The sequence below is a fragment of the Ascaphus truei genome, chromosome 13 (genome assembly GCF_040206685.1).
Source record: "Ascaphus truei isolate aAscTru1 chromosome 13, aAscTru1.hap1, whole genome shotgun sequence".
Classification (NCBI taxonomy): Eukaryota; Metazoa; Chordata; class Amphibia; order Anura; family Ascaphidae; genus Ascaphus; species Ascaphus truei.
The window spans coordinates 30076674-30090069 of record NC_134495.1 but is presented as its reverse complement, the minus strand read 5'-3'; the positions used below and the strand labels follow the sequence as shown (position 1 = coordinate 30090069).

Below are 13396 nucleotides of genomic sequence, written 5' to 3'. Positions count from 1 at the left end.
TTGGGAAACGCATAGTTTGGGGTCTCTGACCTACCCATGTCCTCCTCCAGTTGGGTTGATCATTGAATCCCAAATGACAGTATACTGTATATCATACCTGGTTATTTCCTATTGCAGAATACAATTGTAATATGTTTTATGATTTCATGACAAACCTAATATGGTAGAATGATGTCGGTCAGTAAGTAATTACACTGCATTTCCTAACGTTTCCATGCTAGACAAATATGTATAACGTTACTTTGATGCTGTTTTTACATTGAATAACATGCATTTTCTTAGCGTTCAATCTTCCGTAGGTGTTTTCTTTGTTAACAGACAGAGTGCAGATAAATATATTACTGAAAAGATGATGACAATGCTGTTACCTGAAAGCTAGACGTGTGCAGGGCACGTGCATGTTAAATAAATAAAAGGCTTCAATGTGATATATTATTGGATAGAAATATAGCGAGAGCTAAGTATCTACAAGAAGCACAGCAAAGTAAGAAGAATGGGTCTTTCAGGATATGCTTCAAGGAAGTCATAAAAGAATCATTGACACATTTTTTCCTGCGTACAAAAACCATGTCACAAGTGATTTGTCTTGTAATTAAATATGCAAAGTTAACATCAATGTTTTGTTACTTTACTCTGCAGGAATAATTCACCAGATGAAAGGAGAATTTGATACTGCACTAAAACTACATAAAACTCACCTTTCCATCGCTCAAGAATTAAATGATTATGCAGCCCAGGGTAGGGCTTACGGAAACATGGGAAACGCGTACAATGCACTTGGCATGTACGACCAAGCAGTTAAATACCATCGACAAGAGCTTCAGATTTCTATGGAGGTCAATGACCGAGCATCTCAAGCCTCTACACATGGAAACTTAGCGGTGGCATATCAGGCTCTGGGCGCTCATGACCGAGCATTGCAACATTACCAAAACCATCTGAACATTGCCCGGGAACTACGGGACATCCAAAGTGAAGCGCGAGCGCTGAACAACTTGGGAAACTTCCATTGCTCTCGGGCTGAATATATGCAGGCGGTTCCTTTCTACGATCAGTACCTAAGAATATCTCCTGAGCTTCAAGATATGGAGGGTGAAGGGAAGGTGTGTCACAATCTGGGTTATGCCCATTATTGCCTTGGAAATTTCCAGGATGCTGTAAAATACTACGAACAGGATCTGGCATTAGCAAAGGACCTTCATGACAAGCTGAGCCAAGCCAAGGCTTATTGTAACTTGGGCCTAGCGTTTAAGGCATTAATGAACTACAATAAAGCAGAGGACTGCCAGAAATACCTTTTGTCTTTGGCACAATCCCTGAATAATTCCCAAGCAAAGTTCCGTGCGCTTGGAAACCTCGGTGATATTTTTGTCTGTAAGAAAGACATAAACGGTGCAATAAAATTTTACGAGCAGCAGTTGAGCTTAGCCCATCAAGTCAAAGACAGGCGACTAGAGGCCAGTGCGTATGCTGCTTTAGGTAGTGCTTATAGAATGATACAAAAATATGACAAAGCATTGGGATACCACACGCAAGAACTTGAAGTTTTCCAAGAATTAAATGAGTTGTCAGGCGAATGTGGAGCTCATGGTCACCTTGCGGCAGTGTATATGTCTCTGGAGAAATATACAATGGCCTTTAAGTGCTATGAGGAACAACTTGAACTTGGGCAAAAGCTAAAAGATCCTGGTATAGAAGCTCAAGTCTACGGCAACATGGGTATCACCAAAATGAACATGAATGTAATGGAGGAAGCCATTGGCTATTTTGAACAGCAATTAGCCATGTTACAACAGCTGAGTGGAAATGACTCTGTATTGGACAGAGGTCGGGCGTATGGCAATTTAGGGGATTGCTATGATGCCCTTGGAGATTATGAAGAAGCAATAAAATATTATGAGCAGTATTTATCTGTAGCCCAGAGTTTAAATCGCCTGCAAGATCAGGCCAAGGCATATAGGGGACTTGGAAATGGACACAGGTAAGCACATCATATGTTTGAGTTTCTCTTATAGCACTGACTAGGCTATGATAATTCATGTTTGTATTCTTCTTTCAACAACCATGTTTTAGTGTAATTGCCTGAATTTAATTATATGCTTTAATGTAATAATTTAAACTGAATGATCTGTTTCAGAATGATTCAAGATCACACAGACTACTGCATTTTAGAATCAAGTTATAATATTGCTTTATGTGCCCCTTTAATTCTAAATATAAATGGGAGTTTGAAATTAAATGAAAAGCTTTATATAAAATACACATTTAAAGCTGCAGTCCAAGCAATATCCTACATGTGTTTTTTTCTAAATAAATCAGTTCTATATAATGAGAAAATACTTGTAGCATTAAAAAAAACAACACTAAATGTCATTTTTCATGTATTATAATGAAACAAGCATTTTTGGTTTCTATAGCAACCATTTACAAAGTCACATCCCCTTCCTCTTCTGAAACAGGCGCTGGCATTTATGAGCTCTGCCCTCTCTGTAGCAGTGCACCAATTGTATCTAGTGACTGCCTGGTCACATGATCTTCCCCACAGAACTTTGCATCGTTGGTCCTCTTCTGCTGCACTGACAGCCATTTAGTGAACCCCCGAGCCAAATCTTCGCCGATCGATCACAGGGCAACGGATCGATCGGCAACCTAGCTAATTACTTATCATTGTGTGTGTTGTATTGGTGCACATATTAGGGGTGGGGGGGAATTAATAAAAAAACGTCAGCTTTGACTGCAGCTTTTAGCAAGCATCAACATATGTGCCTTCTTACTAAGCATTGACTTGATTGGGCTGTAAGGTATTTTCCAGCATTGGAAGGCGTGTTATAGCAGGTGACTGTTTAGTAATCGTGGCCCATGATTGTTCAGTGTTCAAAGGCAATGTACTTGTTTACATACAAGCAAGGTGTCGCATCAACTCTTTCCCACAATACCGATTTTTACATTGTGTGCACCATCTCAGTCCATACAATGCATTACCGACCAGTGATTGATTTTGTAATGGTGTTAACAGATCTTCTTTCTGTATGTATGAAAAGAAAGACACTAGATACATTGGTGTTCAATATTACTGTATTATTTACTCAATATTCTAGGGCATTGAGGGGAAATTATGCTATGGTGGCCTATCACAACAATCTTTTTAAATATCCTACAAAGTATACAAATCTATTAGGCGATAAGATGCAGATCGTTCAATAAGTCAATACATTATATGACTGGTGTATTGCATTGTAAATCTATTTTTACCCCTGTATTTCTTTAGGTCTATGGGGAGTTTACAGCAGTCTCTAGTATGCTTTGAGAAGAGGCTGGTGGTCGCTCATGAACTGGGGGAAACTTCGAACAAAGCTCAAGCCTATGGAGAGCTGGGAAATTTGCACAGTCAGCTAGGAAATTATGAACAAGCAATATCCTGTCTTGAACGCCAATTAAATATTGCCAGAGAAATGAAAGATCAGCTACTAGAAAGTGATGCAGCCTGTGGTCTGGGAGGGGTGTATCAGCAAATGGGGGAATTTGAGACTGCATTGCAATATCATCAGTTGGACTTGCAGATAGCAGAAGAAACCAACAACCCAACATGTCAAGCTCGAGCGTATGGAAATCTTGGACTAACGTATGAATCCCTTGGTACCTTTGAGAGAGCGGTGGTTTATCAAGAGCAACATCTTAGCATTGCGGCAGAAATGAATGACTTGGTTGCAAAGACGGTAGCATACAGTAGCTTAGGGCGGACACACCATGCCTTGCAAAACTACTCTCAGGCAGTGATGTACTTACAGGAAGGTAAGTCAAAGTAGTTATCAGAAATATTGCTTGGCATATTTCCATGTGTTAGTTGAATAAATGATCTATAAATAAGAGAACTTACATTCCTGGGCTATTTCTGTGCATCGTTATTATGGCATAATTAGAAATAAAACAAATGCGGACTCATTTATTTTAGTATCTAAGAATTCATAAACACTTCCGATTCTGCCGAGAATTGTGCAAAATGAATAGAATATGACCAGGCTGCTGCCTGGTTTCTTAAAATAGAGCTACAATTAAACATTATTGTATATTTAAAATGTAGGATAGCAAAATGGGCTGAAATGTAGGCAGAAAAACAAATGGATGTTTCAGTGCCAGGAAGAAATATGTCATTATGAGCACAATGACAATTTGGTGGCAAAAAGTTTTTGTTTTTTTACCAAATGGATTCTGTTGGTAGCTTTTTCATACATACTGTATATCATCGAAAAATAAGATTTCCAGAAGCTAAGTAAACTGAAGATTTCACAAGATGTGAAGTCTTATATGAATTTGAGCCAAGTACATTGCGTAGTTTGACTGACTCTAAAGTCTGTTACACAGTCTTCCATTGGATTCTACACAAGAGGCTGGGATCCCCAAAGCAGAGAATTCAAACCCCTTGCTAGTAATAGTGTAGATCCCAATGGATCTTGCATTATTATCTACACTATTACTAGCAAGGGGTTTGAATTCTCTGTGTTCGCTTTTTGTATTTTAGAGTTTTATTTTGCATGTCCGGTCCCACTGTCCATTGCATGAATTAAATAGCATTTTGATATTTTTGCACACCTCCGTGAGTGCCCCCATTTTTTGGAGTTACTGGGAGCCTCTCTGCTTTGGGGATCCCTGGATCCCGTCCTCTTGTGTTGATTAGTTTTGATCTATACTTCAGGGGAGCACCATCCTCGTTCATATGGGCATGGATTGATGTGTGATTTAATTTATTTGACTTCTGTGTAGTAGTGTATTTCCGCCCTCTTTTTTCATTGCATTAGCGTCAGCCATACTACTCTAGTGGTCCAGAACCCGAAAACCCTAAAGGTCTGGAAATGTTTAATTGTGAACAGAGGGATTTATTTTACTTCCAATATGGCTGTCGTACAGCTCCCTGGGACCTCATAGGCTACCATTGCTAGCAGTTTCTTGTCTGTGGCCATTTATAGATCCCCAAAAATACAAGTATGTTGGTGATGAGTATCTACTGAACTTGGGGGTCACCCAGTGAGCAGACAGAAGAGGTCCACTCTGTGTTGGAATCATTTTAATATCCCTCACTACCAATTTAAACAATGCAAAAATAAAAAAATAATTTATAGTGATAGTAAAAGAATGATTTATATTGGCAGAATAGCATATACATGACTTACTCATGCCTGGAGCTGGAACCTTCTCCCATTCCCAATAAACACACCATACAACTTCTTTGGAGAAATAACGGCCATGGCTTTTATTTATAACAAGATAAATATAACATTTACTCCCAACTTAGGACCAAAACCAGACTCCATCCGCTCACACCTACCAGAGCTCGAGGGATATCTTCAGCTCGTGCTCATCTAGGAATTAGTCTGAATGGCACAGAGCCCCCATCGGAAGGTCACCACCATTCCGGCCGCCACAGCTTAGAATGATACCGCCTTCCCCAACTAAACCTTTCCGAGGTCTGAGACCTCTTTCCTGGAGCCGATACTGACTGAGTCGTCCACCTCCCCCCCCCAAGAGTAACTTTACTCCTGACAACACATTACCACGCTACTATAATAAAGAGATGAATCCTGCTCTTTCTTCCCAAAGCCGCCATCCTTCATGCCTAAAGACGGGGCGGGTGAATGGGACTACACTCCGGTAGATCCTAGACGAAAGAGATCCCTCCCCCTTACCTTAAGTACCCCTTTCTTAACCCCTCCCCCTGGCCAGACCTCATAGCTCCTTAGGGAGGGACCCCTCGGCCTTAACTCATGCTGCCCCTTCCTTACAGTGCTTTCTTGTGATTGATTTTATGTGGATCTGACTGTAGCTTAAATGTACATGGAAAAATGTGGATAAACATAACAAAAGTAAGGCTATATTATCTAATCTGAGTGAACATGTTTGTAATGTGAATAGAGGGACAGTAATAATTTGTACAGTACCTAACATCCGGCTTGTTTTTATTGTATAAAGGCTTGAGGTTAGCAGAACAGCTGGGCCGCAGAGAAGATGAAGCTAAAATTAGACATCGTCTTGGACTTTCGCTTTGGGCCAGTGGAAACCTTGAAGAATCTCAACACCAGGTCAGTGTTGGACTCACTAATGGAATTTCTTCATAGTATTTATGGACTTTACTATCTGTAGATCAGAAAATCCCAACTCGCCCACAGAGACCCACATACCCCTAGATATCTCTGGAAAGAAATGCTGAACTACTTATTCACAAATAGAAGCATATATTGTACTTCCACAGAAACAAGCCTGCATGCTTTCTCACTCAGTTAGAAATGTTACTTGTGTTTAATGTAACCTGATATACCTTTCACATATAGGGTCATGTTTACTTATCTGTGCTATGCCTTAAGTCAAGACATTCTGGCATCGGAAGGCATCTTACAGCCGCGTCTCCTGAATGGGCCACAGGGTATCTTATTGCGTAGCACGGCTTAGTACAAATGAGCTATACTCTTTTATTAATTACACAGGTTATCCAATAGTTGAAGCTTTGGTTTGCCTGACCTTGGAGTCCAAAAGAAAAACACTGTATTAATGTACTTATTACAAGGTTGTTTATTTATTGTTCCTGTACAATGTTGTATTTCCAAGTTCATTCAAGGTCAGAGAGACCACTTTTACTTGGAGCTCGTTGCTCTGTCATCCCTCACACATACACAGCACTTAATTTTTTTGTTGTTGTTTTTTTACTATTTTGAAAATAAAAAGTAATATTTATTTTTCAAATGTAATCATGTACATTTAAGAGCTAATTTTCCAGCATGAGAAAAATTTGTTAATGACACCATTTTTGTATTGAAAAGCCCTCTATATTTATATTGCAAAATTACTAACCGCCACAAAGTTACAATAGTATTTTACAGGTGTCTTTATGCCCGTGCTAGCATTTTTTTGTAAGTAGATATTGTTTTAGCTGCAATATTGCAGCCGAGTTTGTTTCATAAATATCATCAATATGCATTTAATAAAAACAACGTACCATGTACTGTAAATAAACACCCCCCAGCATCTGCTGTGTCTTTAGCACGGCGTACATAATTCAAACGGTATAAAATGACTGAAATAACTGTAATCCCTTCGTGAAGCTTAAATAACAGAGAGGTTGTCAAATATTTAATGAGGAAAGTGCTTTCTCTGGTTTCAGCTTTATAGAGCTTCAGCGTTATTTGAAACAATACGACACGAAGCCCAGCTCAGCACTGATTATAAACTGTCCCTCTTCGATCTGCAAACATCCTCATACCAGGCACTGCAGCGCGTACTAATCAGTCTTGGTAAGATTTCCTGGGTTCTATCGGGGGGCGGGGGAGTTATTGACTTCAGAAGAGATGCAACTTGAAAGTTCACATAAGCCAGTATCAAATTCATTTTGAAGCAGCAGTTCTTTTCGCAGTTTAACCTTGAGGGTCACTTTTTTTTTTTTCAAACAACTTAGTGGAATTGGTTTCTTAAGTAAGATACAATTCAATCTGCCTTACCTATTCATATCTTTTGAAAAATGAATAGGCATTACTTTTTATAGGGAACACTTAATTCCAGCATACCAGCTGCTTCTGTTTCTCTGTTTAACTAGTACGGGCGCCATAATTGCAAACATGAGACAGAGGAAAGTTAACAATTTACCGGGGGCCTTTCGAGTACTGGCAAATAATCTTCTCACCACATAGACGTTGGGTTAAGATGATACAAACTCCCCAAAGCATTTGTTTACAATTGAAATGTTAACGTTAAAGAAGTGTCTAAAATGACTTGTACGTGTCCGACATTTTGAATGAGGGTGTCATTTAGACACATTGAACCTAATAGACATGGCACTGTCCTTAGCTCACTTTCGTCCTAGGCAGGATGGCCCATTCAATGGCAGATCCCTAAAACATAATTGAAGCTCTTGAACGTTTAGAGGTGTTGGTCCCAAAACGTATCTTCTGCCGGTGACCTCCATAGACCTAGAAATATCATAGTGGGGACCAGCACCGAAGAGACTGACTAGATGTCGATTTCTATTGCATGTCATCGGGCACCAGTTGCAAACACAAAATCAATTATGGACCTAGCAAGCTTATGAAGTTGTCTACAGGTGCAGTCCCTCTTTGGACCAAAATGAACCAATGGAAGTGACATGATTCAGTTCGGGTGATTGTTGCCTCTCTTTTAACCAACACCAGACACCTATAAATATTTAGTTTGTAAACGTGGTGAGCTGAGAGTTGTAAGGGTTTTGATTTCTTCTTGTTTACTTTTGTGTGATCTCACTGTGTGTTCAACAAGAGTTTATACAGACAAAGCCCCCAACTCTCCTCCTTTTTTATTTTTATTAGCCCTCCAACAAACACATGGTGGGCTAGAGGTAGAGTAAATACTTTATTGACAAGAACTCCCAATTCAAAAGCAAAATCTTCTTAATTTCATAAGAAACCCAATATCATAGACAAATCCGGGAACATGAATCCTATGAACAAAATAAGGTAGTAAATGTTAGTAATTACTATCTAGAACCTGCATGCAGTATAAGACCAAGATAACTCCAGATGTTTATCATGTATATATATAGATCCATTGCAAGTACTGTAAATGCATAGTGGATCTACAGTAAATGTGTGGCAACGTGCACATGGGTCTTTTCATGGCATCCTATATTATTCTCAGCCCTGTTATCTAAAGTAATGCACAGTTTCACTAATTGGCGAAACACAGTAGTATCAGGATCTGCGCGATGCAGAATGGCACCGTCTCTATTGCATTGGTGGCGCTCTATACCAAGAGGTATCCCCCAAAACATGTGACTGCCATTAGTACACTCTGGTCCTGGGAGTGCTTGCCCTAAACGCACGGCATGAGTTTTTGATTTAACATGGTTTATACAGCGAAATCATCAGGGCCAACCTCAATCAGAGGCTCTGTCCCTGTGCTGAAGCTGGGATGTCCTGAAAACCTGACCTGTTGGGGGGGGCTTGAGGACTGGAGTTGAGCACCCCTGATCTACAGCACCCACCCGTTATGACATCACATGCAGATGCTTCCCTTCTTTGAACTAAATAATTATATCAGTATCTTTATGCCTTTTTTGTAGCCAACGGAAACATATTTTTAAAAAAAGGACCTGCCTCACAAGATTCAACAGCCACCGTATTTCATACAACTTCACATTACCAATTTGTTATTGCACCACAGAAACCCAATAAAAAAAGCATGATTTAATTATGTTCAATTAAAATCTGCAGTCCCACAGGCATGTATGTATTTAGTTAACACTTGCATATACCCACCGATTATTTAAAAGGCAAAACCGCTCCCATGTCGCGATAATGATGCATTGTGTTACTTAGCACCATTTAGTAGGTCTATACCGTATGCTTCATTAATGTCTTTGCCTTCTGAAGAACACACATTGGGAGGGGTATGATGCTGTGCAAGCAGAGCTAAACTGGAGCATTCAGGTTGCACTACATTTATTTAAGCAGAAGGTCCTAACGCTTTCAGCATTTATTTTAATTTATTTATATTTGTTTTTTTTATTATTTTTTATTATTTTATGATTTATTGTATTTACTTGATAAATCTTGCCCTAGGAGGCTTTGTTACTTAACGCCTGCGGTGTGTTCCGATGCGCCGTGCATTCGCTGCATACGTAGTCTGACGTGTCTTTGCATTTATGCGTTCATCTTCTTTACTTGTACACTGTGTGTATTTGAAGGCCACCACGATGAAGCGTTAGCGGTGGCAGAAAGAGGAAGAACCAGGGCTTTTGCTGACCTCCTAGTAGAACGTCAAACTGGCCAGCACGACTCCGACCCTTACTCGCCTGTGACTATTGACCACATTTTGGAGATATTAAATAGTCAAAGAGGCCTGGTGCTCTACTATTCATTAGCTGCAGGTTACCTGTACAGCTGGCTACTTGCTCCTGGTTCAGGTAAGTCCTTAAATATATATTTTGGGGTGTAGAGGAAATGGACGTAGTAATCCCAGAGGCAAAAGTGAATGAATTGCATTATAATATCCACACACTCCCCATTACTTCTACCTAACATCTTCCATTACTCCTCGTTCCATCCCACCAACCCCCAAATTGCAAGAGGGTAAATGCAGGCGAAATAGAGGAATAATATTAATACACGTGTAACGAGTTTTCCCCCACCCGCTTGCAAATAATACTGTGGAGGTGTAGGAACATACAAGGTTACTCAGGTGTGGTGCATTACCTGTTGGCTCACAGGAGGGCTGAGCTTCCGCCACGGGGAACCTGGGGTAATTGTACTAGGGTGATCACTTACAGCATCTTCTCTCTACATGCATGTTATACATCTCTGGGTGCAACGCCTCCACCTGGGAGGGATCCCAACGGAGTGGGAGGAGACCCTCACAGGAAACAATCACACAAAGCAAACAATATAAAACAGGACTGGCTTTACTGCATAGCAAAACATATATCATCACAACGTTCATGCGCCACGGCGGACGCTAACCATACTAGACGTCACGGCGGACGCTACCACCTCTGGCGTCACGGCGGACGCTAACCTCCCACAGAGTGATCCCACCCCGTGTCCAGTAACCCCCACCCAAATGTCTCGCAACCCCAAACTCAAATACCACTGTGCATGTGTATGTGTGACTGCGCAGCCACTATGTCTGGTGATAGGCCTGGTTGGTGCACGTGAGTTGCAGGTTACCTGCCCGGGCTCCAGCCACGGGTACCGCGATATCACTGGAGATCCGCCCGATCCGACGTTGTCCTCCACACCGCGTTGGGTGAATTCCAGCGCGGATAATATCACATTAGTCCTAGGGTCTTTGGTGGTGTTCTGAGCCCAGAACCCACCTCGCAGGGCCGCACGGCTTCAGCACTGTGTCCCTGACTAAGCTACCAATAAATGGGGCAGTGTCCCTATCTAGGGCCTGTCCCTATACTCCACAAGCTACTAGGTGACTCAGGACCTAACTGGGACCTTGGGGGCTGCTGGCCTAATGCAGAGGGTCACTGACCCCTGCATCCACCTCTTACCCCTAGCTGGTCCGGATCCTGACTGCCTGCGTGCTGCAAAACCCCACGAAATGTATCTATCTATTCCCAGGCAAATCCCTCAGCCCTATTGGCTCCCTGGCGTCAGGTGTCTCTGCCCCTATGCACCCTGGGGGCTGGCAGACTCATCTCGCGCATGCGCGAGCTATCTGGGGCCTCCCGCGCTGTGCTCTACCACTGCGCATGCGCAACAGCCCTAACATGGCGGCGCCCTGCTCCCCGCGCCGCCGGCAACGCGATCGCGGCCTTAGCGACGGCCCGATCGCGTCCCCGGCAACCGGCCTGCTCGCCGCTCGCGTCCCTAGCTACCAGGGATCTCTCTCCTCGCGCGCCGGCCCCCCCTCACTCCCTCGCACACAGCGTCTGGCGAACAGGGAGGAGGGGGTCAGCCATGACAGGGGGGACCTGGCTACATCCCATGACAGGGGGGACCTGGCTACACACGTTAAAAATGCTTCGCAAGGTTAGTATTTGCACAAAACCTGACTTGACACATAGCTCTCATTGACTAGTATTTGACCAGCCGAAATCACACGTATTCTGATCTACACTTGATCATGCAGTTTATAAATGGTACACAAAAATATAGTATTTGTTAAATATTCTGTTAAAATTGTGAAGTCCTTTCACAAACAATATTTGCAGAAAGCATGATTTAGCAAATTAAGATGATGAGTAACCTGTATATAAGAATGGTTCAGAGTGCAAGCATACAGCGGCACTCAACGGTCTTCAAATCAAAAAAGAGTTATTATAGAGATCGACGTTTCGGTTCCCCTGGCGAACCTTTATCAAGATGAAGCAAGATAATAAAACGTGCTATATATATACGTTCTCAGGGCGCCACCCAGAAACAAAAGGGCGTCAATGCTGCCATTAAGCATATGCAACAAAGCTAAGGCTACGCTTATAGTGAAAGCGACGCGACGGTGACATCAGGCTGCGGTTGCTGGAAAAATCAAATTGAGATGACTTCCAGCGATCGTGACCAATCCGTCGCTCCGTCGCGCTTACTATAAGTGCACGGGACAGCGGCAATGCATTTGTTTTGACACGACGTTGCCGTCACTATAAGCGCAGCCTTAAACAGCATAGCCGTCGAGTGGCATAGTGCCGTAAGTTAGTAAACATTACACTATGTAATTGTAGTTACAATATAATGGCTTTTTTGTAGCCTTCTTTTACTTAAAGTTAGGTTACACCCCAATAAAGAAGAAAATGCAATCTTAATTTTTTTTATACAGTAGAAAATAAAAATACTACTTGTGCATTTGCATATCTCCGGCAGGTCTGCAAACCTGTATTTCCTCGTTATCGCTTTCACTGCAGCGAGGGATTCTGGGTAATGACATGTGAATGCGCACAGTGGCTCACTCTTTATGTCTTAATAGAGATGGGCGAACCAGTCGAAATCCATTTCCCGAAATGTCCAGTGTTTTCCACGCCAAACCCATTACACGGTGTAAAATCTGCCGACGGACTGTTACAGTTGCAATTCGTGCGGCATAACCCAAAACCGCCATTGGATACAATCCGCTGGCAAATTGTAACAATCCATCCGTGGATTCCGCAATCCGCTGACGGATTTTAAGAATCCAATCCGCGGATTCAGCAATCTGCGGGCGGATCGGTTAAAACACCGGATTGGATTTTTAAAATCCGTTAGCGGATTGCAGAATGTATTGTCAATAAGAACGGAGACTCCGCAAAAGGCGAATCGCCGTTTTTGAGATTGATCCACACAAATCCGCGGACCAAAGGAAGTGGCGGATCCAAATCTGACCCCCCCAAAAATCACACGACTCTACTTCTTAATCCATTTTAACATGAACCCTTATAAACGTATGCCTGCCGCATTACACAGCTCAGCACAGCATGGGTTAAAGAGATTTGAAAGCCTGTACGTATCAACTATATAATGGCCCAATAAAATGTATCACACTACCTTTCCTCTCCTTTGTTATTTTACTACTTAAAATATTCTAGGTAAATCGGAAGTAATGGACTTCTCGGTTTCCCTCTGTGCTGCCACGTTCCGCGTTCTGCATCACACTGCTGTCCACCTGTCACTTCTTGTGCTGTCAGTTACGGAAGTGCCCGTGAGTGGCACGATTTGCTAACAGCGGCAGGGGATGTTTGATTAGAGTGTGATTTCGCTGTCAAGTTATTTATTTCAGACAGAGTTTCTGTAGCAGTGATGCATCACCCGCGTTAGAGACATCTATTCTGCTAGATCATTGAGTTACATTGGGTGTGCATGTCATCTAGAGTTGAAAGTTGACATGACATTCATGTCAATGGAACCTGAACCTTCCTGTATCATAGATGACATCATTTTAGGTTCGGTGATGAAACGTAAGAAAATGA

At 42.0% G+C, this 13396-nt stretch overlaps 1 protein-coding gene across 3 annotated transcripts in view; it reads left to right on the top strand.

The window, feature by feature from the left end:
- The window catches only part of TTC28 (tetratricopeptide repeat domain 28), a 548651-nt gene that overhangs the window by 394851 nt on the left and 140404 nt on the right, over positions 1-13396 (top strand). For all 3 annotated transcript variants that reach the window (XM_075569008.1, XM_075569007.1, XM_075569009.1), the window contains 5 exons: positions 640-1981; positions 3269-3792; positions 5965-6074; positions 7151-7280; positions 9701-9919. In XM_075569008.1, coding sequence (XP_075425123.1) covers positions 640-1981; positions 3269-3792; positions 5965-6074; positions 7151-7280; positions 9701-9919 — 2325 coding nt within the window. The remainder of the gene's footprint in view (positions 1-639; positions 1982-3268; positions 3793-5964; positions 6075-7150; positions 7281-9700; positions 9920-13396) is intronic.